Genomic DNA, 25,876 nt, shown 5'->3' with positions numbered 1-25,876 from the left:
CTCCGCACACGTCCAATGACGCTGACTAGAACCAGGCCAGCCAGCAAAAACCTACGGACGGTTCCGCATTGCTATCTAGAACCCAACTCAAGTCCTCCAAATCGACGCTACAACGCGAGCAATGGCTCTCAGCGACGACGAGATCCGAGCCAATGTTGTGGATGAACACTGCCGCGTAGGATGGCCCAGGTTCCTCTCGAAACCATCGGAATTCATCCCGCATGGGGTTCTTATCTCGGATATCTCAGCAATTCAGACCATCTTGCGACCGTTGACGGACCACGTCAACGCATGCTGCTATGTGGGCAAGGTGGTCATCGTTGGAGGAAACCGACCACCAGTGTCCACGCTGAGACTTGTTGTTGGCGCGAAGAAGGAGTCTGTAATCTGGACTTACTTTCTGGTCCAACTTGTTAGGGCGACGCAAGATCTCAAGACATGCGAAGGAGCAATTTTCGTCGAAATCGTCGAAGGTGGATTCCCTCAATTTGCGCCTGTAGGCGCCGGACACCCAGCGCTGGACGGTTGGGAAAACTCGTTGGCTCCTGCAGTGATGGGAATCCTGAAAAAGTCATCTTTGCTATGGCAGGGTCTGACATTGGTTCGCTTCGGGTCCTCCTATTGCTCGGATGCGCCAATCACCATGCTCATAGAAGCATCCGATGCGGAAGACCCACGTTGGGAAGCTCAAGTTACGCTATCGATCAAGGCAAAGATCCAGGAACTGCGGGCTCCAGTACGCTATGTCTCCGTGTGGCAGACGCTCGACATGAGAAGCATATTTCCATGCGATTTCAACCGAAACCTTTTCTCGAATAGGTGGTTGAAAGAGCCAGTGATCTTCGTTGGAGATGGGATTGCGCCTGAGGACTCCTTGGGCTCAGTGGGAACCGTTGGTGAGATGGTTGAGCTGCAGGACGTCGGCGGGGACAAAACCCTCCATTTGCTCACAAACTTTCATGTCATTAATAACGCCAGTCTGGCAAAAGGTAAGCGAAACATGCCTCACCTCTTCGCGACTGACACTTGTACAGTGCTTGCATCTGACTCCCCATCTACACCTCTCAAATCGCACTGTTTCACTGGAAGGACCTCTTCGTATCCGGTCAAGGTTCCAGCTGATCTGGACACGACCGTTGCGCTGAACACGATCGATAGAACTATCAGTACGATGGAAAAAACCCTTCAAATGTATAGAAGAGAGCCAGTGTCTATCGAGGACGAAGAAAGATATCTTTCCTTGATGAAGCACACGCAGGATGTAATCGACTCATCAAGAAACTTGAGAAAAATTGTCCTGCGGTACAAATCCTTCCCCGGTGGATCGATTCGGGCGACTTCTGGCCAACAGCATCATGTGGAAAAGAGGAAGAACTACGCTCTTGACTGGGCGTTGATCAACATCGAACGCACACGATGGGTCTTTCCCTCTAATTACAAATATGCTGTAGCCGGTGGCAACAGGAATGTAAACGTCGAGGGTCCTTTTTCGCTGCCAAGTTGGGTGCCATTTCTTTTGCCGCAAACTTTCACTACACATATCCAGGAAATCAATGAGGTTGTCAAGCTCGGGAGAATCACAGGCTGGTCAGCCGGACTGATCAACCACGCCACATATTTCTGGAAACCAATCCAGGACAGGGGCGCGCATGTCGACAAGAGGTGTGGCCGCGAGGACCCGGTCCTAAGCTGCATCCAGATTGTGCCTCCTGTCTACGGCAACGCAGGGCAAGCCAGGCCGCTCGGAGGTTTTGCAAGTGGGGGAGATTGCGGCTCAGTCGTGAAGGATTGGAGCAATGGCAGTTGGGTTGGCCTACTTATCGGAGCCCACCCATTGTTTAGATGGGGCCTGATGACCCCAATCGCAAAGGTCTTAAAGAGCATTGAAGATGTTACCGGGGAAACAGTCACTGAACCGCAACCTATCAATACCTCAGACATGCACCAGGAGAGTTGAACAATCAATCTTTGTCGTCGTTTTATGCAAGATAGGGTGAGAATTGCTCGACTCTTCAAGAAAAGATGAACAGTAAGTTGTTATTCCTTCCATTCAAAGCTTTGCGAGACGTCAAGGTAGATCGAAACTACCCGAGAAAAGTCTGTTCCATCAACTCCCAGAAGTAGCCGGCACGGTTCAATCTCAAGTCTTGGAAGGCTGACGCGGAGCATTCGTGAACACGCGTCTACGAGACTTGGAGATAATTGCCTTGGTCGTGCTCGAATTCCCCAACAAAGCAACACCGCGCATCCTCATCCGACGACCACTTGGACTCAGAGCGCTTCGTGGTTCGATCTTGCTCTGGGACCGGATTTACTGCGACGGCCGTGCGACTCTTCTTCATGTCGAGCTTTTCCAAAACAGTTCCCTGAACTATGTTGGTCCGTCAAGCCGGCGAACGAACCAAAAGTTGACTGTTCGAATGAATCATTTCATTACTGCAACACATCTTGAAGCGATGGTCCCAAAAATGAAAGCGCTACGGTCATTTGTTGAATGTTCTTTCCCGTTTCTGATCCGAGGTTGCTTGGCCAAAGAACCAAGGGTGGTGATTACCGGTTTGACCATCGGGTTGATATATTTTGCCCCAACAAGACCACCCATTCTACACAAAAGCCCTGCTTCTCCCGCTTCCAATTTCTCCATTCAGCGTCCAACTTCCTTTGAAAACTTACCTCTGCCCGTCGTTCTCTCCACCCTCAAGTCACAAGCGAGACCTGACTCCGGGATCTCCTCTCCCCTTTTCATCTCCTCACGCGGTATGCTCTCCATAACCATCCCATCATAGTTTAATTTCACTGACTGGCAACAAGGAAACGGATTGCACCACTCCCACGTCCACTCAGAAAGACCTCCAGCCAAAATGCCAGTCATCTTCGACGACAGCGACCTGGAATTGAATGACCTCCTGGCCAGACTGTCACCTGAAATGCTGGAACAACTCCTGGCCGCGGTGCTGCTGCACGAGGAGACCACCGACAGCCGCGAAGACAACGCCGGGCCCACGGAGATGGGCGAAGTCGACGAGCTGGAGAACCCCTTGGCCGAAGAGACCGCCCGTGAGCCCGACAGCCGCGAAGACGTCGCCGGAAACATCGAAATGGAGGATCACCGCGTGGGCTGGCCGCGGCTAGTGTCGCTGCGCCCCTACCACTTCGAAGACGTCCTCCACCACCTCTTCGCGACGGGCCAGCTCGACGCCGAGATCCCCCGCTGGCGCGAGATCGTCGATGCCACGCGGCACATCATGGGCCGCTACTTCATCCCGCTGTACAAGATGCAGTACGGCGAGCAGGTCATCCAGGGCCCCGGGCTGCGCACCGAAGCCATTCCCATCTTCCGCGTCATTGTGGAGGGCTGGGGCACCGATGTCCCGGATTGGCAGCGGGCGCTCGTCGACGTGGTCGAGATGCTAAGGACCGAGGGGCTGGATTGCGGCGCGACGCATTTGCACGTCGAGATTGTGTATCGCTTCATGCCGTACAGCTTCCACCATGGCTGGTGAGCTCAGAGGTCCCTAGGCTGGAGCTTGGTGGAAGGCCCGCGATCTTTTTTTTTTTTTTGGAACCTTCGGAAGTGGGACTCTTATGATGCGCACACTCTGTGGGTCGGTTCCGTTCTCTAATTAGGGGAATCTGTCATTTCTGACTTCATGTTGTTACGTTCCGGAAGCTGGAACTTGTATTTGAGTGAGCACTCTTCTCTTTTCGACGGACAATAGTTGTCCATGTACATACACATACGATATGGGTGTTGCTGGCAATGCAACAGCTGCAACTGAGACATCTGGTCGCGCAACAAGTCAATCTGGAGGCTCAGTTGTGTTGACTTCGTTGCTTTGGTTTCCTTTATCGAACCGCCACACTGTTACTCAGTTGAGGTAATAACAGAGAGAATTTCCAGCGGAAATTGAAAAGACCTTGATGACTCTCTCGTACAACTCTTGAGTCGCGCATTCAAAGTGGCCATTGTTTCCATCCCAAAAACATGATTGGAAAAAGTCACAGTACCCACGTTGGCGCCTGCCGGACGGGGTAATTTGGGGAAGAGAGAAAGGGTGGATGGAAAAAGGCAACGCCACCCTCTCCCCTCCTCCATTTGATCAACGGACGATTGCTCAGGATTCAAGTCGATCGAGGTGCCTGCGAATCGAGCCGAGTTGCGTGCCCTCTAACCCGCTTCTATATGGACAAGATGGACACGCGATGAACCGACAGGTGCAAATAAAGCGCATCTACGTGGTCAAGAAGTGTGACCAGTAGAAAAATGCATACAACAACTGCCTACCTGCCCGCCTACCCGACTGTCTACTTTGCCATCTCGCAGTCCGCTCATAGCAGCAACAGGAGTAGAAGTGACCGGGTAGTCAGCGGCAAGAAGATATTTACGTACAAACAGACAACCGCGCACCTGACCATGCATTCGCGCCCTCCCAGCTGCTCCCAACCTTGCCCCGTGCAAACAAGATTTTCTTCCCGCCACCAGCGTCATTCGCCCTCTTTTTTCGTGTCGCCATCGCCATCATCGGCGGCATTCCTACTCGACGTGAATGAATGCTGTTTTTGATCCTGGCTCTCCGCGCTTCCCTTCCTCATCCTCGCTCGCTCGCTCGCTCGCGCACACCAAGCAAAAAACCGAAGCACCGTAAAAGGAATGATCGATTGAAAAGCACATTCGCCCGCCACCACACCGGCGCAGCAACACGGCGCGCAACGAGGACACGAGACGAGAGCCAGCTCAGTCTGTGTGGCGCGTCAGCGCGGTCCGGTACTTCGGCCTGACAACGGGTCGGGAGGGAGTAAAGGGGAACGGTGAAGGGAGTCTGTTGATGGTGGTGATGATGTTGGGGTTGTGCGCGGGAGGAAGCATGCAAGCAAGCAGGAAGTGCTAGGGGCGACGGCGAAGATGATGGATTTTCTTTTGGCCGAGCAAGGAGTAGGGAGGTAGAGTTGACGGAAGACATACAGCAGCAGCGACAATGACAAGGACATGAACGACAGCAACGACGATGACGACAAAAGATCAAGCTCGGGCGCCAGCAGAGTACATGGACAGCAGGGGTACGTACGTACTTCCGCGCACTTCAACGACATGACATGCACACGACTGCCGCCGCCGCCACCGTCAGCCACAGCCACAGCGCACTCACAACAAAGCCAGCCGCCAACAACAGCCTCTTTCTCAATCAATCAACAGAAAAGAAGAAGAAGATGGTATAAACCCGCGGGGAGGAGTGGGTACTAAAACCTAAAGAACAAAGAAGAGATGATAACGACCATAATACCTAGCCTATGATATCGATTTGGTATAACATTCGACAGCCAAACGGAAGAGAAACAAAACAGTAAAAAAACCAGAGAGAAAGGAGAAAGGAGCAAAACGAGACAGGAGAGGAAAAGGACGATGGACATGGGATATGAGAGAGAGCTGCTGTGCCCTCTACTCACACCCATACCTGCAACTGCGACTTTTTCTTCCTTTCTTTTTCCCACCCCTTTGCTTGAAAAAAGAGTCTTCTACATCTCTTCGCCATCGCTGCCGTGGCGCAGCTGGCCGCCACCACCGAACCCGCCAGCCCCGAATCCTCTCCCGCTCGTCTGCCATCACAAGGTACGCGCGCGCTGTTGAGGCGCGAGACGTCGTGGCGGACTGACCGGAGCAATGGCAGCGCCTATTGGTGAACCTCATCTACAGCAACGCGCCATCACGCCTCCATCTCCTCACAAGTCGATCAAGCTACCCTGCTGCTGCTGTTGTTGGTGCTGCGCCCCAAAAGGCGACTGGCCAAACGGGTTCGCGGAACCGCCAAAGCCGCCGGCCGGCCCGGTCTGCGCCGGCATCATGCGGTTCTGGTTGTTGGCGCCAAATCCCGTCTGCTGTGGCATGCCCGTGAACTGGCTGCTCATGAACGGATTGCTGCCAGTCGCGTTGGTCGTGAGCTTGCTCATTCCCTGGCCAGCCGAGTTGACGAATGTCCCCGGGGCTGTGTGCTGCGCAGGCATACGTAATTCGCCGACATTTCCGAATGTATCTTGGCCTTCGCCCGAAGCCAAAAGCGCGTTGAGGCGAGCAGAGTGATCATCCATTGGCTTGGCAGGTGGCTGTGCAGGCATTGGTGTAGGCTTCGTCTGGTTTTGCGTGAAGCTCGACGATGAAAAGTCGCGTATTGGATTGAAACTGTTTGTGGCGTTTTGCTCTGCCAGAGTGCCGAGGGTGGGTGCCTGGCGCACGCTGGTGGGTTGCGCGGTGGCTGGTCGGTTGATTGCCGAGGCGAAGGGGTTGTTGGAGCCAGTCTTCATGGGTGCGATGGAGTCGGTCGTGTGCGATCCTGATGATGATGCCCATGGGTTGTGGTTTCCAGGCTGTAGCGTGTTTTGTTGCTCCATTGGTTGCTGCTGCTGGCCAAAGGCGTCTCCAAAACCATTCGTCTGTTGGCCCCAGGGGTTGTTCATGTTGAAAGAAGTCTGCTGTGGCTGCAGGAAGCCCTGTTGCGGCTGCTGCTGGTAGCCGCCGTATCCAAAGCCATTCTGGAAGCCCGTCTGTTGTGACTGCAAGCCAGTTGGTTGCGAATATGCCGAGTTGAGGAAACCAGTGTTTTGCGGCTGCTGTTGGCCAATGGGGTTGCCGAACCAGTCGACTGCTCCCTGCTGCTGGTATCCCTGATTCCATCCAGTGGGCTGAGAAGTCGCAGGCTGAACAAGAGTGTCATCAAACAGATTCGAGGCGTTGGTCTCTTCGAGCTCTCTTCTGCGAAGCTCCTCCTCTTCCTGGCTTAGCTTGATTGCCTTTTGGAGATCGTCATCTTCCTCGGCGCTCTTAGCCGCCTTCATACGCCTCTTTCGCTCTTCTTCCATTTCATTCTTGCTCGCTTCAATGGCCAGTTTGTATTCGAGATCGTCATCGTCCCTGTTTCTCCGCTGACGCTCGCGCGGTCGCGTCACATCGCCGCCGCCGTGTCCATGTCCGTAGCCGAATTCTTCCAGACCCGTAACGCGAGATTTCCATGATTTCCGGTCGGCACGTTCGGCGCGCAGGCGCTCCTCGTCTTGGATCAGGGCGGTGAGCTCTTTGGCGGACACTCGGACTGCACGATTGGGGTTAGCCGGCGGTAATCTCGGAATCAAGAAATGGCCCGCTGGAGGCATGACGTACTGTTCTGGCCAACATCGCGGCCTTCCTCGTCAATGTATTGAAACTCGCGCAGAGTCTTGATAATGTAGAGATTCTTGCGCGCCCACGTCACGACGAGCTCGGAGCCCTCGTGCAGGCAGTAGTCGAGCACCTTGAGCGACTTGAGGACGTGGCGCCAATTTTTGCCCTTGTCGTTCAGGCGCTTATCAAGCATGTCCATTATCTGATAAAAGTCCTGACTGCTGCGAAAATGAATCAGTGTTCGTTGTGAGACGGTCGGCACGCTGACGCGGCGTCCTGGCCAGGTGTCGGGCGGTGCGGCTCACTTGTTGTAGGTCAACTGGGAGATTTCGGCCATGTCGCTGCCGACGGGGCCCCAAGGATCGTTGCTGGTAGCTGCGATGGCATTAGTTTGCGCATGGCGGAGAGGACATGGGCGTGTTGGGCGCGGGCGCAGCGTACCATTGCGGACCTTGATTTCGACGGCCGAGTAACCCTTGGTGACGTTCTTGACGCTGCGCACCACCTTTGACATTGTGGCGGGATGAGGCACGGGAGGCGCCGTTCAGAATCGGGATGCAAGTCGGTGGTGGAATCGGGAGTGAGGTTGTGGGAGAGGAGGAGGTTGAGATTGCGGAGTGGCTTGGGGCGTGGTTCGAGGGGAAGGATGAAGTGCCAGGTGCCAGGCCAGGTGGGCCGGGGAGAAGGTCGGGCGATGATGCAAGGCGCCGTCGAAAAGGGTTCGTTCGCTCGTGCCGCAGCCGGAGCGCCGTTGGGAGCGATGCACAACCACGGGAGAGAAATAGGCACTGGGAGTGAGTGTCAAGGAGCAGCAGCCCTCGCTGATGGACAGGAGTAGCAGCTGATGATGTGCACCCCCCGTTGCGCGGCCACGTCCGTGATTTTACCTCTTGGGCTGAGTCGCTCTGCCTCTCTGCCCAGCCGCCGCAAGCCTCTTGGTCTTGGACCTGTGGCTTTGACTTTTGGCAGTCAGCGCAAAGACGTGTCACGGTTCCTTTTGCACGCTTCTTTTCGTCTGTCTTTGCCTTCGCATCTACTCCATCATTCGTCCATGTCGCCGCACCTAGGCCATTCTCCGCAATTCCACAAACACATGCATTCGATCGCTGATTCTTATGGCACGTAGAAGTGAATTTTATGCTCGCTCTTTTAACCCACCACGAAAAGAAAACCGCCCATGTCCGACCGCCCACCACAAATCAAGGAAATGAAAAAGAACCGCCTGAATCCACCTCTCGTCCTTCCGCACTAGAGGCTCAGACGCCACCCTTTGGCCCCACATTTCTAAAACGAACGCCCGGCTGTAAAAGCCCATGGAGCAAAAGCCGAACCCAGAGAAGACTTGTAGGTATCTCTCGACTCCCATCGAAAAAAGAAGGGAATAGTACATGATGCAATCCGTGAAGCCACTATTACGGTGTAATGACACGCGCGAAATGGCCGTGTGGGAGCCGCTCAAAAAAAGGAAAATGTTTCGAACCAAGGAAAATCTGCAAGACCATGATGCTATCACCAGACTGCTCCGTTGAAGCTCCGTATCCCATGCAAGTTATCCGTATCAGCAGCCACCTTCTCGCTCTCGCTGTCATCGTACAATTACCGCATTAAGGTCGAAGAAATCATTGCACTGGAGGCGCCCACATGCCACCCTGACGCTGGTCGTTGTAGGCACCCGGCTCAGTGCTCGTGGGACGGTGCATGTTGGCGTTGGTGTAGTACATGTTGGCGGCACCGCCACCGTAGTGCGGCTCGGGGTAGGTGTAGTTGTCACCGGGTCCAGGAGAGGGAATGTTCTGTTGCGCGGGAGACTGCCAGCCCATGTTGGCCATGTGGGGACTGCTGTGGGCGCTGCCAGGCTGGGCGACTTGCTGCTGCTGCTGTTGCGCCTGGTTGGTCGAGGTGGGAGGTTCCAAGACGGAGGGCGGTCCGTAACCGGCCGGGTGAGAGGTGATGGTGGGCCTCGACTGGGTGCTGACCGAGGTGTAGGGAGTCGAGGTCAGGGAGGGAGAAGAGCGCGGGCTGGGCTGCTGAAGCTCAGAGCGCAGGTGGGCGGGCATGTTAGGACCGCCCATGTAGGCAAAGTCGGAAACTTGACGGTGCATGGTCGCCGGCATGACCGGCATTCCGGCAGCTGGCGACATGGACAAAGGCCGATTGTTGGGAGAAGGCGTGGGGAGGGGAGAAGCCGTCTCAGATCCATAATCATCTGCGTCAGAACGCACAGACCGAGGGGGGTTCTGAGAAGCGCGCGACGCCAAAGCGGCCGCAGTCGCAGCAGCAGCCTCCTCGACAGTGCCAGTGTGGTGGTTTTGGTGGCGGGTGAGAGTGGTCCTGCGCGTAAACGTCTTCTGGCAGTCCGCGTACGGGCACTTGTAAGGACGCTTGCCGGAGTGGATACGACGGTGACGAGCGAGCGAACTCGAGTCGCTGAAGGGCTGCAATGATTACGTCAACATGATGCTCAGGAGATGAGAGGAATTTTCTGCCACGTACCTTGCCGCATCGCTCGCACATGTGGGGCTTCTCGCCAGTGTGGACACGTTGGTGAACGGTCAAGGCAGAGCGCTGGATAAACTGTTTGCCGCAGTTGGGGTACTCGCAGACGTGGGGACGAATGCCGCTGTGAATGCGTTCTACACCTGGTTAGCATGGCCAATGTTTACGTGGGACGCGTCATGACCTACCGTGACGCGCCAAATCACTGCGACGAGCGAAGCCCTTGCCGCAGGTCGAGCACGCGAAAGCCTTGGGCGGGCCATTGTCCGATGCGGGTCTACCGCCCGTTTGTTGTTGTGCCTGCTGGTCAGGCTGAACCGGAGGAGGGTACGCGTGTTCTGGGGCGGGGTTTGCCATGTACTGCTGGTTCATCATGGGCATTGGCGCATTCATGGCCGTCGGGGACGGGTAGCGCATGCCATTGTTCATAGCGGCGGGCATGGGCTGGTAAGCCTGGAGGGGAGGAGGCGCAGGCTGAGGGTAACGAGACTGGTAGTCGTTCGAAGGGTGCGGCGAGACTCCACGCTCAGAGTTCGTCTCGGACTTGATCTGGCCGTTTTGGTACGGCGCAGGAGCGTATTGTTGTTGCATCGTGGGCTGCATGTCGTAGGACATGGGTCTTCCTGCTAGAAGGCGGCCAGGCATCTTAGTATTGAGTATGCTCCCAAGTTCCATGTCCCCAAGCGCCATTTTGAAAGTGTGTGAAGGGGCCCACGCGTTTGCGGTGTAGCAGACGGTGAGAGGGCCTCTGGAGGAATGACGAGGTCCGAGGAGGCGGGAGAGGTGCGCACCAGTTTGGAGTTTGGTTTCTCAGACCGCTCCTTGGGTGGGCAGAAGCGTCGACCGACTCGAACGACGAGTGAAAAAAATAACCCTTGAAGGTCGAAGGATGACAAGGACCCGAGAGTGTTTGCGGTGGGTGGTCCGTCCGAGGGTTGCTGCAACGGGACGGGCCAGGCGAGGGTCAAAGCTGGCAAGCAGACTGTCGTCTCACGCACGTCAGCTCGCCGTCAGATCATGAAGCGCAGAGCGCAAAGGGGCGGTGATTGAGGTGAGGAGGAGTAGAGTCGCGGCGATGGCGAGCGTGGGTGAAAAGGGGATGCGGGCAGGCGGGGTGCAGGCGGCGACTGGGAGAGCGGGGCGGGCGAAGCAGTGCAGTGTCGTGTCAAGGACGTACCTTTGAGACGGGTCGACGGGTGGTGTAGGTGGTGAGGAGTTGGGATGGAGGTGGTGAGGGTGAGAAAGTTGAATGGTACGTACGTGGAATACCGTTCTTTTCCTTCGCGTTTTGGGTCAGACTGGAGTGCGCTATACCGGATTGGGGTTCGCGCTAAATCCCGATTCAAAGTCCTGACACCTCTGGATCCGCGAGTTTCACCAATCCCGCCGGCGCTGGCGCAATTCGTCCTCTGATTTGGCCGGGCTGGCTGGCGCGAGGCTGCGACGGTAATTGAGGGCTGTTATTCACGGCTGCTGTCGCGCGCTTGTTGTCGAGCAGAGAGAGACTTCTTGGCGGCGATGGCAATGTCTCGCGTGCGGTGAAATCTCTGCGCGTCGTCCGGTCTAAGGCCCGCTGTCAGTGCGGATGCCGTCGCGTCGTCGCTGTGGGTGTGCCTTGGTGGCGGCGAAAAAGAGGCGCAGATCTGTCAAGTCGTGGAGCCCGGGGCGGATGCGTGCAGATTTGCAGGTACCAGACTTGCAGGCGGTGGTTATGGTAAGGTGGGCTTGGCCTCGTAGTGGTAGGGGTGGGATGATATGACCTCTGGTCGACGGACGGGTCTGGGTGGTCGAGGATATGTATAGGGAGCTTGCAAGACGGACGGGGAGGCTCTTGCTTGGGGCTACGAGCAAAAAGGTCACGGCAAGGTCGGGGCGTCAGAGCAGTTATGTAGATCATGGGCGTTTCCCACGGCGTGTAGAGACAAGCGGACGGCGGCAGCCCTGCGGGCTGGATGACCCTGGACACAGGACAGCAGTTGGGATCACAGAGGCACTGATGCTGTCGCGCCAAAGCTTGCTCGGGAGCATCCACCTTTGGCCTCACCGCATGGCCGTGGCCGATAGGGGGCAAGGTTAGCGCAGTCAGTGGTCTTGGGATGCAGGGGAACATGGTCTTGCACGGGTCAAGTTATGCATGCTGCACGTTATGGAACAACAAGGGAAGACTTCTAGCGGCCTTCTAGGGCGGAGCAAGGACCCGCGGCACTGCAGCCCTGGAGCTCGAGGAAGTTCCCTGCCACGACGACGAGAAAAAGAAGCTCGTCTCTGGTCGATATTGCGATGGCCTCTTGCTGCGGCCTGCAATTGAAAATGAAAAGTGAGAGAGGGGGGCGCTGCAGCTGGAATGGGGGCGCGTCTCCGGAACCAATTGCGCGGGTGACATCATGGCTGGTACGCCTTCAACACGGCGCATACGTAACGGGTTAAGGGGTTTGGGACTGATGAGCCTGCGCTTTCGACGCTCATCTCGGCTCGAGGTCGGCATACGGCTGGCGGCATACGCAGAGGAATTCCAGTCCAATCCTCTGAACACCGATGCAGATGCAGCAGCATATAGTGGTTTGCATGCCAGGCAAAAAGCAAAGCCAGTGCAACCAGCCAGGGGCCAGGGAAGTGAGAAAAAGCAAGCAGACGACGTGAGGATGGCGGGGATGGCCGCGGCAGGCTTCCCTCTGGCTGTGGTTCGGGGGCGCGAGTCAAGGCTCCCCGAGTTTAATTTACACGGGAAACTCTTGTCTGCCGGCGGTGGTGCCAACGGCCGAGCCGCGTGACCTTCTCTGCTGCTTCCATGGTGCTTCGATGAGATCTGCCAGATGCTCTCCATCATCGTCGTCTACATTCTGCAGCTTCAGTCTGCACCTGATATCCTCGCTTACGGCAATAACCAGTGCCATGCAGCAGCGGTGAATACTTTCAGCATCTCCACTTCACACGTCGTCAGTCGGCATCGTATGTGCGTTTCAGCGAGCGACGATCGTGGCTCACCTCAGGTTCAGGGGCCCCGGCAACACAGTCTTCCGACGAGCTTCCAGAAGCTTGCCTTTCTCGACAACCACGACCTCACTGTCGCTTCATTTCCGCACGGTCCGTTTAGGCCCGGCGCTCTCTCGACGTCTCATGTTTCTGGAAAATTGCCTTCTTTGTGCTTTAACCATTCTCTTTTGTGACTTGCACCCAATCACAGCCCTCTCTCCCCGAGACCCACCTCTTTCCCTCCCATTGGCCCGCCGGATGCCCTTGCTCCTTCCCCGTTGCCAGTTCACCCAAACCTCACCACCACGTCCTTCTCGGTCCGTCCTGCTCTACCTCCGGCATGTTCTTTCCGTTCAAGTCCAACGCATCCTCTCTTGACCCCACCCTCGCTTCCAACGTCATGTTCTCTGCCTGTTTGCTGTGGCAGAATCCTTCTCCGGCTGGGATGTGCTTATTGATATCCGCCTCCTGCGAGTCATTATCGTGGAACCTGGACGCTTCTGTCCGCGCTGCGCGTTTGCTGCAAGATGATTCAACCCGAGATCTGTGCTGACCTGCCCGCCAGATCTTCAATTGATGCCGCTGCTTCTGCGTGCTTGTGCGTCTGCGTATGCTTCGCCTGAGCTTGGTCGCTGTTCTGTAGGTTCGTCAGCCAACCCACTTTGACGACGGTTGGCCGACAAGGCCTGTCGCCAACTCATTCCCACCGGTCAACATCAACATGCCGATGGGCGTTTGTTCCCACCGGGAAGGCCTCCCGCCCTGACACAAATTCCACCAAAAGGCGCCCGCCGAGCCAGGTTCACAATTTCGCCTGCGCTTTTCCGCCTCGGTCTGGGCAAGCCCGGAACGGCTGGCAGCTCGTTCACCGACACAGCCTCCTGCGACTCACGGACGCCCTGGATGGGTCAAGACTGACCCACCCTCTCGCTGGGACCTCCCGGCTTCTTCAATGCTTCCAGAAACACCGAAGGGGCCTCGCTTCGGACTGTGTGCTGGCAAAACTCGGTTGAGCTCCCGCCCTCCCTCTGGAAAGGGGCATCGAGGGGTCTTGCCGTTGCCGTGCTCACAGCGGGTAGGGCGAAGCTGCCCTCTCCCTAGTCCGCACGCGTTACCTGGATTCCCTTGCGTGAAGCAGTCAAGCCACACTGATCGATTCCAGAGTTCGCAGAGGGCGGCGCCGCGCTCAATTCTCAACGACCTGCAGCGCGAGCTCTGATCCCATCAGGCCTCCCTCCCGCACGCACGAGTGCTGCAGCAGCTCAGCGTCTCTCTCTGTGCGTAAGGCTGATGCGGGAGAGAAAGGGCAAGCTGTGCCCAGCGCCGCGACAACCTCAACTTGAACGTGGGTAACCGATGCGCGCAACCTGGGGACTATGGCACGAGGCTTTTGCCGTTCAAAACCAGGAGGAGAGCCTCCGGCGTTGCAACTTCCCAGCCTATCTAGCTCCCGGACGTCTGCGGCTGTGATATATTTGGCCTATCTTTGGACCCATGACAACCACCTTTTCCTTTTGGGACAGCGACTAGACAAGCATCTCGGTGCGTGCAAACTTTAATTTTCGACCAATTGCAAGATTCTTTCAAGCCAGACAGCCGGATCTATCGTCTCAGGTCTTGTGTGGCCCTTCACCCGGCAGGATATTTTGCTGAACAGAAAATGCAAATCACCGTGTATCAAGTTTCCGCGTCCCAAACTCCCGGTCCGTCGTCAGACTAGTTTTTGGTGCCTGAGCATTTCGTCGCGTTGCTGGTCGGTCGACGAGTCAGGAAGCACTTGCAACTTGACCATTCATTACCTGACTATCAGAAGACGGCAGTGCTCGATCCAACTAAAATAGCGACTATTCTGCGAAAGATGTGCTTCATGTCTCACGATCGAACGAGCACATGCATGACAGGGTAAGCCTTTCGAGCGACTGATGCGACGACTGCGAGAACTAAAAATATGATCTCCAATGCAAGGTATGTCAACCACAGAGTTTAACTTGGAGATAGAAGAGCTATAGCCGAAGAAGATTTCCTTACGAGTACACCATTGAGCTTTCGCCAGCAACAATTGAATTCTTTACACAGCCCTAAATTCAAATCGCCATCTGCATGCGATTCGGCAAGCCGAGAGCGACATGCTGCCGAGTACAAGCGCGGTTTTCAGACAGGTCGAAGCAGCCGCCACAGGATTGTGGCTGCTCCTTGGATTCGTCTATAGATGCCGCACAGAATCCTCCACTCGACCCGGACCGTCTGAAATTAGACTCATGTCAGGGCGCTGGTGCTGACGACGGCAGCAGGCGTCGCAGGATCGTGCAGCGGGGAGGACCCAGGGCAAAGGTGCCTCAGGGCAGGATACCGACGTCAGCTGGGCCAATGCCGTCATATTGGGGCAAATTTGACGTTTGTCAAGACGGTCTGCATCCCTCGCCTTCCCGGCATCTGCTGCTGAATCATTCCTCAAGCTCAACTTCTGCAGGTGGGCGAGCATCCGGGCAGTCCGAGCGTCCTTCGATTCTGTTTCCATTTTTTTTCTTCAGCCCTACCGGTGTCGCTTGCGCAGAAGCTAACCACCTGGTTCCTTGTTGGTGGTTCCTTGACCACCGCCCTTCCCGTGTGTCTGCGGTCTTTCGACTCGTCCAAGCTGTGGTTTGTGCTGCCCTAACTTTCCATCTGACCCCTCCAGAAAGTCCCGACCTGCCGGCGCCTGGTACCTGCCTCCTGGCGGCGCGATACCAAAGCTTTCGACCCATCTGCTCAGGGATCCCCCCATCCCACCCCCATCCGTGCCTGGAGTGTCGCCAAACCAGACGAGTCAAGCCGTGCCGCAAGCAGCTGCGCTTCTCCCGCTGCACAGGACGCTCGCTGCAGATGCGGCCGGTACCTGGATCTTCGCCCAGACACCAACGGCAGCGCACGTACGCTCGCCGTCCTGCAGCGACAATGAGCTTTCCACGTGGTGGATGTGCGATGCGGGGAACTTCAAAGCTTCGAACCACCACTTTTGTCCCTTTCTCATAGCAAAACCGTTCAATACGCACCCTTTCGATTCCCTCTTCAGCTTCTCCGATCCCCCTCCTCTCCCTCCGTTTTCGCACCCTCATCCCTACCGAACGCTTGCTCCAAATAAACTCCAAACCCCCCTTGCCAGGGCCTCTGGTTCCATCCCTGCGGACTTTGCCCTCTGGTCCCTGACGCACACACGCAGCACCCTGCCGGACAACCCTACCGCCCTCCCCTTCCCACGGCTCAGCCCAACGCAAACGCACCAAAACAGCCTGCCAAGCCCTGCGACTGCGCCGTTCTACAAGCGGAGTCTTCCTTACGTTGTGCCCCTGATTGGGCCGCAATTCTTTTTGGGCAATTTGAGTTGGCCCTTTTTCGTGCGGCTAAAGCCTGCTTGGCTGGAGCCGTTTGGTGCCTCTTGGCGGCGGGTGAATGGCTCTCTGTCAGGAACGGAGTGTGGCGGTGGGCAGCGTGACTGCTGGACCCTGAATGTGATGAGGAGGGAATGGTGCGGAGGGCCTATGAGATGTGGGGGTGAGGTGGCACTTGCAAGCCGCCCTCGACTTGGGGGCTGATTTCGTTTGCATGCTTTGTGTGTTGTTTGCCTGCTCTGCTTTCGCCTTGTCGAGTTTTGATGTGTGTCCACCATTTTTGCAAGATGCTTCTGTTCTCTCCTCAAGTCGCTCGCCTCACCAAGTACATCGACAAAGGGCAGTTACTGGAAACTGGAAAGGCTGACCACACACCGACGCTTGAAGACACAAATCTGGCGTCTCCGTCTTCCTCATTTCATGCAGAGCAAAAAATTTGAGCACGAGTCGTAGTTTCTTTTCCATTCTTGTTCTTGCCTGCCGTAGCTCGACCGCTCGTTGGATTGCGTTCAAACGCTGTACTTTGCGTACACATATAACAACGCAAGAGAATTCTCGAGCGGCGGATGCGGATGCACCAGTAAATGAAGTAGCAGCTCGTCAGTGAGTGCAAAAGGCGGCTTGCGACAAGCAGCACTGTAAGGTCGACTACCTACGTACCTACCCAATGAAAGCATCTCATTCATGTAAAGGAAGGATGGGTGCGCGGGAACTGTCTGCCTGTGGTGGTGGAGACCAAGTCTGGCATGGTGGTGGTGGTGGCATGAACAACAGCCCGCGGGTGGTAGGGTGGTCAGTACAACAGAAGATCTGCTGCTGTATGCTTCAGCACACCGAGCGGATGCAATGTCGTGACGGATTGGCGAATGGACTGAAGCATGGACTGCACAAGGTGTTCTCTGCCACCTAGCCGAGTAGGTGGGTGTCGTGAGGCAGATGGGGGGGGGGGGGGGGGGGGGGGGGGGGGGCACGCAAAGGAGGGCCGAGTAGTGTCTACTCGGCAAACTCGTTCTTCACTCCCTCCATCTTTGCTGGCTGGGCTGGGCTGGCTGCCCACTTTCACGTCACTCTTTTGGGTGTGCCGCGCAGGGAGCGACGGGAAAGATTGTGTGTTGGAGCCCCCCATGTGTTGTAAAGACGGAAGAAGGAGTGCGGGGAAGGATCAGTAGTCGGTCGGCACAATCGCTACCTACTACAACGGGATACGTTGATCAGTGGCAAGGGAATGTTCAAGAGCTAGCTGCAGCTGCCTGGACGAATCTTGCTCGAATGTATGCAGAATCAGGATTTCTACAAGTCGGTCGACTATTTTTCCATCCTTTTGGTCTTCAGAATGGACGACCAAGGACAAAGTACTGATTCCGTATGCTTTGTAGAATAGATTCTTATGGCGTGGTTTATTTTCCCTATATATATATCTATGCGACCGGTAACACAGCACACAGTGACGAAGCAAGCAAACGTTTATGACGAAAGGGTCGGTGGTGTAGTGGTAACATGTGTCGCGGCTACAGTCTTTCCCGCGATTCGTTCCAGGTTCGATTCCTGGCTGACCTGCTGCTGTTAACCTTTTGCCTAGTTCTTTTTGCGCTGCTGGTGGGAGGGCTGGAATGTGTGGTAGCCAAAGCACGGGCTGAGGGATTAATAGATGAGGTTGTTTGGTGGGTCAGTTGGCATGGGGGAAGAGGGATGCGCAGTTGAGCAGTTGAGGGAAGTGGGAGCTGAGGAGTGTTTTTGTAGACATTTGGTTATATTACATTTTATGTAGAGACCTTTTGGAGTGAGGATTCAAATTGTGAAAAGTATGCAAAACGCCGCCGCCATCCATGCTATGCCAATGTAAGTACAAGTCTGAGGAGAAACAAAAAAGCTCGTTCCCTTCCACAGCACCCGCCATCCGAGACCGTGTGGTCACCGACGGCTTCAATCCGAGCCGAAACAGGTGGCACCACCCCCTGAGATGTAGACGTAAATGGTCTACTGAGCGCCAACGCCACCCGTGCCAAACAGTTCTATCCGCACTCGGCTCTCATCGACGCCCTTGGCCAGTAGTGCCTTCTTGGTCTGCAGCATAAACTGCTCCGGGCCGCACACGTAGTAGAGGGCATCAGGGTTGGCAAGATGAAGCGCTTCGGCGTCGAGCAGCGCCAGGTCGACGCGGCCTTCGTGGTCGAAGTCGACGCCGCGGACGTCGCCCGCCTGGACGCGCGACGTGAAGAGCGCCGTGCGTAGGTTGGGGCGGCGCGTGGCGAGGTCTCTGATGTGCGCGGCGAATGCGCGAGCCCCTGTTGAGCGGGCGCCGTGGATCCAAGTCACCGGCCGCTTCTGCTGGTCGTCGACAATGGTTTCGAGGATGGACAGCAGACAGGTAAGACCGACGCCCGCGGAGACGAGGACGACAGGGGCATCTTGCTTCTCCTTTTGCGCGTCAAAGTAAAAGTCGCCAAAGGGGTGCGACACTTCGACCTCATCGCCCTCGTGCTTGTTGCCGTGCAGCACGTTGGACACGAAGCCCGGGTGTCCGGCGTCCGGAGCGCCGTCCTCGCGCTTGACGCTGATGCGGTAGTATGGCTTGCCCGGCGCGCTCGACAGGCTGTACTGGCGCGGCTGCAGGTGCGGCAGACTGGGGACGGACGTGCGTACGCTGATGTACTGGCCGGGCAGGAACGAGGGCAGCGGCTTCGACGCGTCGGTAGGCTCGAGGTAGAAGGAGGTGATCTCGCTCGACTCGGGCACCTTGCGCGCGATGCGGAAGCGGCGCCAGTCGGTCCAGCCGTCTGCGCTGGCGTAGAGCGCTGCTTCCTTTCCGATCAAGAGGTCGGCCAGCTGCCAGTACGCCGCTGCCCAGGCGTCGTGGATGTCGGGCGTCAGCGCGGCGCCGAGGGCCTGTGCCAGCGCCTCGAGCAGGTACTTGCCGACGATTTCGTAGTGCTCGGGGCGGATGTAGAGGGAGGCGTGCTTGTGGACGATGAGCTCGACGGCCGGCGAGAGAACGCCAAGGTTGTCGATGTACGAGGCGTAGGCATACAATGCGGTTGCGAGGGCCTTGGGTTGATGTCCGTTGAGTTGGTTCGCAGTGTTGAAGATGTGGTTCAATTCTTTGTGCGCATCCAGCATGTTTTTGTAGAAGACGGTCGTAATGGCATTGCCATGCTCAGCGAGGACCGGCGCCGTGGATTTGATGATGGCCACTTGAGCCGGCGTCAAGGGCTGATGCTTTGGTGCCATTTGAGGCTTTTGTTCTTGAGAGCCGAGAAGAGGCATTGATGTGAGAGAATTAAGGGAGTGGTAGACTCGATGAAGTTGATGTAGGACTTGGAATCTGATGTGATGATGGCGCTACCAAGCTCTTTCGTTGCCATCCTTTTAAGGAGCGCATGGTTCTGTTCCGTGGAGATGTCCAAACAAGTATCCGAAAGTAAATGCAGTCGAGGCATGAAACGAGAATGAAATCACTCCACCTACCGTACGCGTTGCATGGTTACGGGGATATCCGGACAGGTTCTGAGGATCATTTCGGGGACGCATCCGAGCCAGGTGCGACGACAAAACCACAGGGCTACAGAGAGCCGCCTATGAATGCAATTGCAGTTACTCAATTGTGGCCGTGAGGAACGAGGCGCAAGAAATTGGACGGCAACCCCAATTTACGTCAGCCGAGACGGGTGGACTGTTATTCGACAGAGGTTTGTGGTGGAGAATCCAGGGGAACTTCTCCGCGGAAATGGTGTTTTGGTCGGAGGGCGGAGGGCGGAAGGCTCGCCGGCTCCGCCCTGCAGAGTCACAGAGCCATCATCAACCACCTCTTCGCCATCCGAATACCCCCGGAGATGCTCAATTTTTGGTCGCCCTGACGGCCCTTTTTCGATCGTAAGCTGACGGGCTCCGAAATGTCCGTCAGACTTGATCCTCTTCGGCACGCTCTGATGCTGTAGGCCACGCCCGTCGATGAAACTAGCTGCCAGGCCGTTGGCAGTGCTGTGGAAGAAGAGTCGAACAAGAGCCGCAACGAACGACGTCCAGGTTGTCACAGTGGTTAGGCTCGGCCCGCGACGCCAAGTTAAGACGCGATGATGCACGTGGCGTCAGGTTGGGTGAAGATCCTGCGAGTCAGCAGCGGCGACTTTGTTTGTTCGGTTTGGCGGCTCAACTAGGTCGCTCTGGAACCGATCGTTTTTGGTGATTGACGACGAAAGAGATTTTTCAGCAAAGACCTTGATGGCTAGAGTAGTAAGCAGAATCCTCCAGCGTGAGGGATACGAGGTCGCTGACTGATGACCAAGCCAAGCACAATAGCAGGCCTGAAGGTCCAAACAGACATCATATCGTCGCGACTTGGTTGGATGTACTCTGCCAGTATGCCGATCGTATTTTGAGCTTCTCCGAGTAGTTTGAGGACAATCGACCTTTTTTCGAAGGTCTTTCCAGACAACCCTGGCGTTTTCTGCTCTAAACACTTCGGAAGCCCAATCGATCTCCTCGCACGTGACCTGATTTCATCGTCAGAGTTATTTCACTCGAGAGTGCGGAGTGAGTCTGGTTGTCTTGATTCATTCTCGCTTCGCTACTGCCAGAGTCATGATAGCGTCGTCTACTCCGGGCGTAGTGTCCCTCTTGCGGATAAATGCAGATGAGGGGAACCACGCGCCAGGGTCATGAGAGGCACAGGAAAATGATGGCCTCAGGTCACCTCGGGAGCAATCCTTTTCTTCTGGCTCTCAGAATGCAGAAAAAGTGGTCTCGATCTCATGTTTGTCTTTCTCGCGGCAGCTGTCTGAGTTTGGCAGTAGAAGAGTAGGCAAGGTCAATTGACCGCACACCTGCACCACCACAATGTACTTCCAGATATGCTATACGAGGCGCATTCTCTGCCTTGATCCAATGCCACTGATTGGAGGAAATAGTCCCGCCACATGAGGAGAAAGCCAAGAAAGAAAGAACAATGGCGAAAATATTGTATAAGAGATGGGCCCCATGCCTTAGGTCCCTGGGGGCGAGGGAACGATTGTCAAAATGTACATCTCAAACCTGCTTGGAATTGGCATATTGCTGGCAAACTTCGCAGCTGGCGCGCCGACCAATGGAGGCTCCAAAGCCTTTTTCTACAAAGGACACGACATCTCGTCGCTGAAGATGCTCGAAGATGGCGACACGCAGGCCGTCTTCAAGGACACAGCGCGGGGCAACGCGACAAGACGCGCCGAAGACATTCTCGCAGACGGAGGCATGAATGGAGTTAGACTTCGGTGAGCAGCACTCAATCCCCAATGCTGCGTTCGTCCAACTCCTAACCGCCGCCCCAGCCTCTGGGTCAACCCCATTCCTGGTCAATACGACCTCGACTACGTGCTGGCGCTCGCCTCTCGTCTGCACGCCGCTGGCCAGGCCATCTATCTCGACTACCACTTCAGCGATACGTGGGCGGATCCACAACACAACAACGCCCCAGTAGCGTGGCCGACATCGCTGGAGCCCCTCGCAGCGACGCTGCGCGCCTACGTCAACAGCACGCTGCACGCCTTCGAGGACGCGGGTATCCCGCTTGCTCTCGTCTCGCTCGGCAACGAGATCCGCCACGGCATGTTGTGGCCGCTGGGCCACGTCGATGTAGAGGTCGAGCCGGAAGATGCTCGCGTCGCCAATTTCACGGGGCTGGCGACGCTCTACAAGGCGGCGCGGTGTGGGGTGGACGACTACGTCGACACTTCCAGCAGCACGCAGCAGCCGGCCGTCATGCTACATATGGACAACGGATGGAACGTGACGTTGCAGGAGCGCTGGTTCTCTTCGCTGACGGCGACCGGCCTGGTGACGCCCGCCGACTGGGACGTGCTCGGCTTCTCCTTCTACCCGTTCTACGGCACGACCGCGACGTTTGAGAATCTGGCGACGACGCTGGACTGGGCGGCCAATGCCTTTCCCGGGACGCCGCTGCACGTCGTCGAGACGGACTTCCCGGCGCGGTGTGATGGGGAAGATGCCCCTGAGTTGAGCGAACCGGACATCGCCATCAGCGCGGCGGGGCAGACGGCGTGGGTGAGGCGGGTTGAGGAGGTCGTGAAAGCGGTTGAGGGGGGCGTCGGTCAGGGCGTGTGGTATTGGGAGCCGACCTGGCTGAACAATACATCGTTAGGGAGTGCGTGTCAGGATGCTATACTGTTTGATCAGGACTGGAGTCAGTATCCGCGCGTCACGGGCTATTCAAGATCGAGTGTGGACATGTTCTTGGATTCTGTATAGCTGGATATCAGGGTATGGGGAGATGTTGGGGGTGTGAAGGAATTCGCCATAAGCCCCAAGATCATATTCGAGGAATGTGAGGGCCGTTCGGGCTATGAAAGTCGTCCGCCTTCGTCAAACCCGAAATGTTCATCTTGATGTGTGAAAAGCCGCCATGTGAGAGGGATGCTGTAATGAGAAAGTCGGCCGTAAATGTTCTTCGTCGTCCGCGCTGGCGAGCGGACTCTTCTCCAGTCCCCCTTGTAGACAAAGGGAGTGATTGGTGATATGGAGGCGGTGGGGTTTCCGCCTCTGTCGCTGAATTCTTTCATGTGGTATTTGTATTTGCATGTGGTATTTGTATTTGAAAAAGTCCGACTTCTCCTCGTTGCCATTGTGGATGAGGAGCTAATTCCAGCAGCAAAATCCTCTTCTTCGATCAGTTCCTTATTGATGATGATCTACTCATCGTCTTCGCACAATTATTGGCAACAGTGCATTCAGACAACCGGCGGAGGCGGATTGTTGCGCCAGTGCCGACCAGCGGTGATACGGACGTTCATGGTAAAGTGGTTGATACAATTGATCATCAGGCTATCGTCCCAAGTGTTTGTAAAGAACAGCACCATTGAAACCGTGTTTTCGTCGACAATGCCGTCGATCAAGCGGGTGCGGTTCCTGGTGTCCGTCGAAAGGTAGACCATGTGCCAGTTGGACGTTGGGGCTCTGGTGATGTAGAGGTTCTCGAAGCCGTCATTGCAGTGAACACTTCCGATGACAAGCTTGTATCCAGTGAAGGACCGTGGGCATCGGACGTAGTGGGGTGTCTCCGTTGAGAGGAAGAGGTCCACGTCAAAGGTTGTGCGAGTCCGCCAGCCTTCCAGAGATCATACGGGTCAGGAGCTGGGTTCAAATTCAAGACAGTGGTGTTTGCTGGAACTTACTATGGCAGCTGCTGTTGCAGGATTGTTCGATGTAGGTTTGCTGGGTGTTCTCACTCATTTTGTGCTGGAGTATTGAGGGTATGGTGAGGCCTGATTGACGACGCAGTTAGGACATCAGGAAACACTGCTACGCTGAGATGCGACTAGGCAGCGACAAGGAGGCGACTAAGCGGACAACAATCGGACTATAAAGCGCGAGCAAAGGCGAAGGTGAAGTCGCATGTGACTCGTGGCGCTGCCTTATAGACTCCAGGAACCAAATTCCGACCCATGACATGATACCATATCGATCTCATCACGACGCCATCGATCTCCGATGAGAGCTAAACCTCGACTCCTATTCCAGGTCTTTCCCCAAAAGGCCTCCCAGCCTACCCGAGGCCATAGAGAGGCTCTTCAGTGCCTCCCTCGACTTGCCCAGCTCCCTTAAGACAACGTCTCTTGGAAGCGGCGGTTCCAAATCATCGCCTTCCGGCTGCAGCGCTTTTGCTAGATTGCGGAAGCTCTCATCGAGCGAGACTGCTGACGTTGCCAGCACGCTGAGGGTGGTAGAAAGAGGCGTTTGGGCAGCTTGAGACTCGAACATTTTTGAGGTGGCTATATGCGGTTTGCCGAGGCTTTCGGGAGAAGGCGTTCGCGAAATGGGGGATTCCATGGGCGCGTTGGCAGAAGGGTGTACGAATCGTGTGGCCGTTTTTCGGTCCTCGTCGGTTGCTGACATGAGTTGTTAGTGGAACAAGGCATCGAAGATTGTTCGAGAAAGGCAAACATACCCTCGACGCCGGCACGGTCTTTCAACTGCACGACGTTGACACCCGCGGAGCACCCGTCTGGCTCTGGCTCCGTCTTCGCTTCCGACTCCTGACTGCTCAGCTGAATGTCGCCAATCAAGCACGATAGCTCCTCGGGATCGATCTCGTCCTCCAAATTTTCAATCTTGGTGACTCCATTCTTCCACTTTGCTTCCTGTTCTCTTAGCCTGGACCGCGCCACCAAATCTTGCATCAACTTTCGAAACCTCCGAGCTTCAGAAACGACAAACATCTCATCGGCAATGGCCAGCCCAGCTCCGTCTTCCCAATCCAATCGCTCCGGTCCCGCCTCTTTCGGGCTTCCAACCTCGGGGCCGAAGCTATCGAGAATGGCGTCCAGGACCGCCGGTCCTGGCCACGGCTCCCATCGTCGCAGTGTCAAGAAGGCAACAGTAACTGGCAGCGCAAATTCGGCGCCAAACAAGCGCCCCAGCATGCCAAACGCGCCAATGTGGACTGGGAGCAGCGGCTCCAGCGGAGCGTCACGTCCTGATAGTGCGCGGCGCAATGCACGAACTTCAGGGGCGAGTGAGTGGCTCGTGGCGTTGTTAAGGGCCGGAAAGGGGCAGTATAGGCCGGTCTGCTCGAGGTTGTCAAGGGACACGGCCTGCATCTTTATGGCCGCGCAGTCGGGTGCAGTGAGGGACAACGGGCCGTGGAGTAGGTACTCCCCAAGATAGTAATGCGGGACGAGCCAGTTGCGTTTGTCGGTACGGTCAAAGGGTCGCACGACGATGGGTTTGATATCGTAAGCAGCCATCAGTGCTGTTGCTGGGTACAGGCGTCGATTTTGTGGCAGCGTCGCGGTGTCTAAGACACATATGACCACATTCGTATCCTGTAGGCGCGGTTGATGTGCTCGACGGATGGCGTGACGAAGGACAAAAAGGAGCGAGCTGGACCAGGAGCTAAATTCCGAGGGCGTGGAGTACTTGTAAAGCAAGTGGTCCGATATCATATGCTTCGTAGTTGAGATCAACTTTTCATCAGTAGTGATGATTGTGTGGCACGGCGAAGTATCTGGTATGGCTTCTGTCGCTGAATTGGTTCCACGGGATTGGTCTGAAAAGGCTCGAAAGAGATATCGCGGGATGCATTCTGCCGAATCTGAGCAGGCTTAGTGGTGAATACGACGAGTCAGAGGATTCTGATACCTTCCAGCAAAGCACATTGCTTCTCGCTGTAAAACATGACGTTTCGCTAAACAGATGAACGCAAACAACAATCAACCAAGAAGAGGCCAGACTCCTTTCGCACAGATTCTTTGAGGTGGACTACTGTGAAAGGTCAAATACGAACTCAAAATTGACGAGGCTGGTGGAACTTTCTGAAGCGAATGTTGGTCAAGGAGACTAGTTAATGTTGAGCAGTAGGAAATATTGGAGATCAAGCGGCATGGGAGCCTTTTATCGAGCTAGAGGGTTGCCAGTTGCTGCCTCGTCCGACAGAAAGCAAGGCACGGAACGGTCAGTGCAGTCGAAGATGCAGGCTTCTACGCGCATCCCATGGTATTTCTATCCAAAGTTGGAAGAGCCACAGTTTTGCGCCACAAGCAGAGTTGATGGGCCTGGTGTCGAGAGAGTTTCGTCCAATCGATGAAGTTCAAAAGTGGCGAAAGAAGAGGCGGTGTCCACCCCTGCTAGGCAGCCAAAGCCGCCCGGTACCACCAACGGCGCCGTCTGTGCCTGGCCACCATGTACGTCAACCATGGCTTGGGTTTCCGAGTCAACGCCCCATACAGTCGAACTCTCGTAGGCGGCCTTTTTGAGAGTGAGTAGTCGCTGCTTCCAGCTACTGGTAGCTTGAATGTTCTCTGCCTCCCATCCATCTGACTTATCCACCAGGATGCCATAGAGTTGGCTGCTCATGAAAGAAATCCTAGTGACACCGTTGAGGATAATTCATCTTCTCTCA

The 25,876-nt window shown here is 55.8% G+C and overlaps 10 protein-coding genes and 1 non-coding gene across 11 annotated transcripts; 4 read left to right on the top strand and 7 right to left on the bottom strand.

Moving 5' to 3' along the window:
• BKA78DRAFT_101415 (uncharacterized protein) lies at positions 1-2,049 on the top strand. Its single transcript, XM_066882078.1, has 2 exons — positions 1-989; positions 1,035-2,049. Exons 1-2 carry the CDS (start codon positions 122-124, stop codon positions 1,955-1,957), a joined length of 1,791 nt encoding a protein of 596 aa, XP_066746654.1. The 5' UTR covers positions 1-121; the 3' UTR covers positions 1,958-2,049.
• A 237-nt stretch (positions 2,050-2,286) lies between these two features.
• BKA78DRAFT_101269 (uncharacterized protein) lies at positions 2,287-3,561 on the top strand. Its single transcript, XM_066882076.1, has 2 exons — positions 2,287-2,757; positions 2,812-3,561. Exons 1-2 carry the CDS (start codon positions 2,421-2,423, stop codon positions 3,501-3,503), a joined length of 1,029 nt encoding a protein of 342 aa, XP_066746653.1. The 5' UTR covers positions 2,287-2,420; the 3' UTR covers positions 3,504-3,561.
• Positions 3,562-5,684: 2,123 nt separating this feature from the next.
• Positions 5,685-7,829, bottom strand: BKA78DRAFT_101234 (uncharacterized protein). Its single transcript, XM_066882074.1, has 4 exons — positions 7,592-7,829; positions 7,456-7,525; positions 7,151-7,368; positions 5,685-7,082 (listed from the first exon to the last, which is right to left on the bottom strand). Exons 1-4 carry the CDS (start codon positions 7,662-7,664, stop codon positions 5,719-5,721), a joined length of 1,725 nt encoding a protein of 574 aa, XP_066746652.1. The 5' UTR covers positions 7,665-7,829; the 3' UTR covers positions 5,685-5,718.
• Positions 7,830-8,769: 940 nt separating this feature from the next.
• On the bottom strand, positions 8,770-10,237 carry BKA78DRAFT_247822 (uncharacterized protein; the record flags this gene model as incomplete). The annotated part of the gene is made up of 3 exons (XM_066884331.1): positions 8,770-9,585; positions 9,644-9,783; positions 9,835-10,237. The coding sequence occupies 3 exons, from the start codon at positions 10,235-10,237 to the stop codon at positions 8,770-8,772; spliced, it is 1,359 nt and encodes a 452-aa protein (XP_066746651.1).
• Positions 10,238-10,963: 726 nt separating this feature from the next.
• Positions 10,964-11,905, bottom strand: BKA78DRAFT_101256 (uncharacterized protein). The gene has a single exon (XM_066882075.1). It carries the CDS (start codon positions 11,754-11,756, stop codon positions 11,223-11,225), a length of 534 nt encoding a protein of 177 aa, XP_066746650.1. The 5' UTR covers positions 11,757-11,905; the 3' UTR covers positions 10,964-11,222.
• Positions 11,906-11,971: 66 nt separating this feature from the next.
• Positions 11,972-12,828, bottom strand: BKA78DRAFT_366924 (uncharacterized protein; the record flags this gene model as incomplete). The annotated part of the gene is made up of 1 exon (XM_066892589.1): positions 11,972-12,828. A coding segment is annotated over exon 1 (502 nt), but the record flags the coding sequence as incomplete, so codon positions are not given.
• Positions 12,829-15,021: 2,193 nt separating this feature from the next.
• BKA78DRAFT_101196 (uncharacterized protein) lies at positions 15,022-15,909 on the bottom strand. Its single transcript, XM_066882073.1, has one exon. The coding sequence runs from the start codon at positions 15,712-15,714 to the stop codon at positions 15,064-15,066; it is 651 nt and encodes a 216-aa protein (XP_066746648.1). The 5' UTR covers positions 15,715-15,909; the 3' UTR covers positions 15,022-15,063.
• Positions 15,910-17,462: 1,553 nt separating this feature from the next.
• Positions 17,463-17,544, top strand: BKA78DRAFT_t67. Its single transcript has one exon. It is a non-coding gene; the product is annotated as a tRNA-Cys (tRNA).
• Positions 17,545-17,964: 420 nt separating this feature from the next.
• BKA78DRAFT_248227 (globin-like protein) lies at positions 17,965-19,215 on the bottom strand (the record flags this gene model as incomplete). Its single annotated transcript, XM_066884369.1, has 1 exon — positions 17,965-19,215. The coding sequence occupies one exon, from the start codon at positions 19,213-19,215 to the stop codon at positions 17,965-17,967; it is 1,251 nt and encodes a 416-aa protein (XP_066746647.1).
• Positions 19,216-21,000: 1,785 nt separating this feature from the next.
• Positions 21,001-22,227, top strand: BKA78DRAFT_351078 (family 53 glycosyl hydrolase; the record flags this gene model as incomplete). Its single annotated transcript, XM_066891098.1, has 2 exons — positions 21,001-21,233; positions 21,291-22,227. 2 exons carry the CDS (start codon positions 21,001-21,003, stop codon positions 22,225-22,227), a joined length of 1,170 nt encoding a protein of 389 aa, XP_066746646.1.
• A 1,260-nt stretch (positions 22,228-23,487) lies between these two features.
• BKA78DRAFT_351076 (uncharacterized protein) lies at positions 23,488-24,722 on the bottom strand (the record flags this gene model as incomplete). Its single annotated transcript, XM_066891097.1, has 2 exons — positions 23,488-23,864; positions 23,924-24,722. The coding sequence occupies 2 exons, from the start codon at positions 24,720-24,722 to the stop codon at positions 23,488-23,490; spliced, it is 1,176 nt and encodes a 391-aa protein (XP_066746645.1).
• Between the last annotated feature and the right edge of the window lie 1,154 nt (positions 24,723-25,876).

The sequence above is a fragment of the Phyllosticta capitalensis genome, assembly GCF_038381095.1.
Source record: "Phyllosticta capitalensis strain CBS 128856 chromosome Unknown BKA78scaffold_3, whole genome shotgun sequence".
NCBI lineage: Eukaryota > Fungi > Ascomycota > Dothideomycetes > Botryosphaeriales > Phyllostictaceae > Phyllosticta > Phyllosticta capitalensis.
Note: the sequence above shows the minus strand (reverse complement) of the source record. Positions and strands in the feature narration are given on the sequence as shown.

What these genes read in the sequence shown, in the direction of transcription:
- BKA78DRAFT_101415 (XM_066882078.1), top strand. Translation starts at nt 122, where the DNA reads ATGGCTCTCAGCGACGACGAGATCCGAGCCAATGTTGTGGATGAACAC. An exon ending in TAACGCCAGTCTGGCAAAAG is followed by an intron (nt 990 to 1,034) that starts GTAAGCGAAACA and finishes ACACTTGTACAG; the next exon opens with TGCTTGCATCTGACTCCCCA.
- BKA78DRAFT_101269 (XM_066882076.1), top strand. Translation starts at nt 2,421, where the DNA reads ATGAATCATTTCATTACTGCAACACATCTTGAAGCGATGGTCCCAAAA. An exon ending in CCTTTTCATCTCCTCACGCG is followed by an intron (nt 2,758 to 2,811) that starts GTATGCTCTCCA and finishes ACTGGCAACAAG; the next exon opens with GAAACGGATTGCACCACTCC.
- BKA78DRAFT_101234 (XM_066882074.1), bottom strand. Translation starts at nt 7,664, where the DNA reads ATGTCAAAGGTGGTGCGCAGCGTCAAGAACGTCACCAAGGGTTACTCG. An exon ending in CGAAATCAAGGTCCGCAATG is followed by an intron (nt 7,526 to 7,591) that starts GTACGCTGCGCC and finishes ATGCCATCGCAG; the next exon opens with CTACCAGCAACGATCCTTGG. An exon ending in TCCCAGTTGACCTACAACAA is followed by an intron (nt 7,369 to 7,455) that starts GTGAGCCGCACC and finishes TTTTCGCAGCAG; the next exon opens with TCAGGACTTTTATCAGATAA.
- BKA78DRAFT_101256 (XM_066882075.1), bottom strand. Translation starts at nt 11,756, where the DNA reads ATGTTCCCCTGCATCCCAAGACCACTGACTGCGCTAACCTTGCCCCCT.
- BKA78DRAFT_101196 (XM_066882073.1), bottom strand. Translation starts at nt 15,714, where the DNA reads ATGAGGGTGCGAAAACGGAGGGAGAGGAGGGGGATCGGAGAAGCTGAA.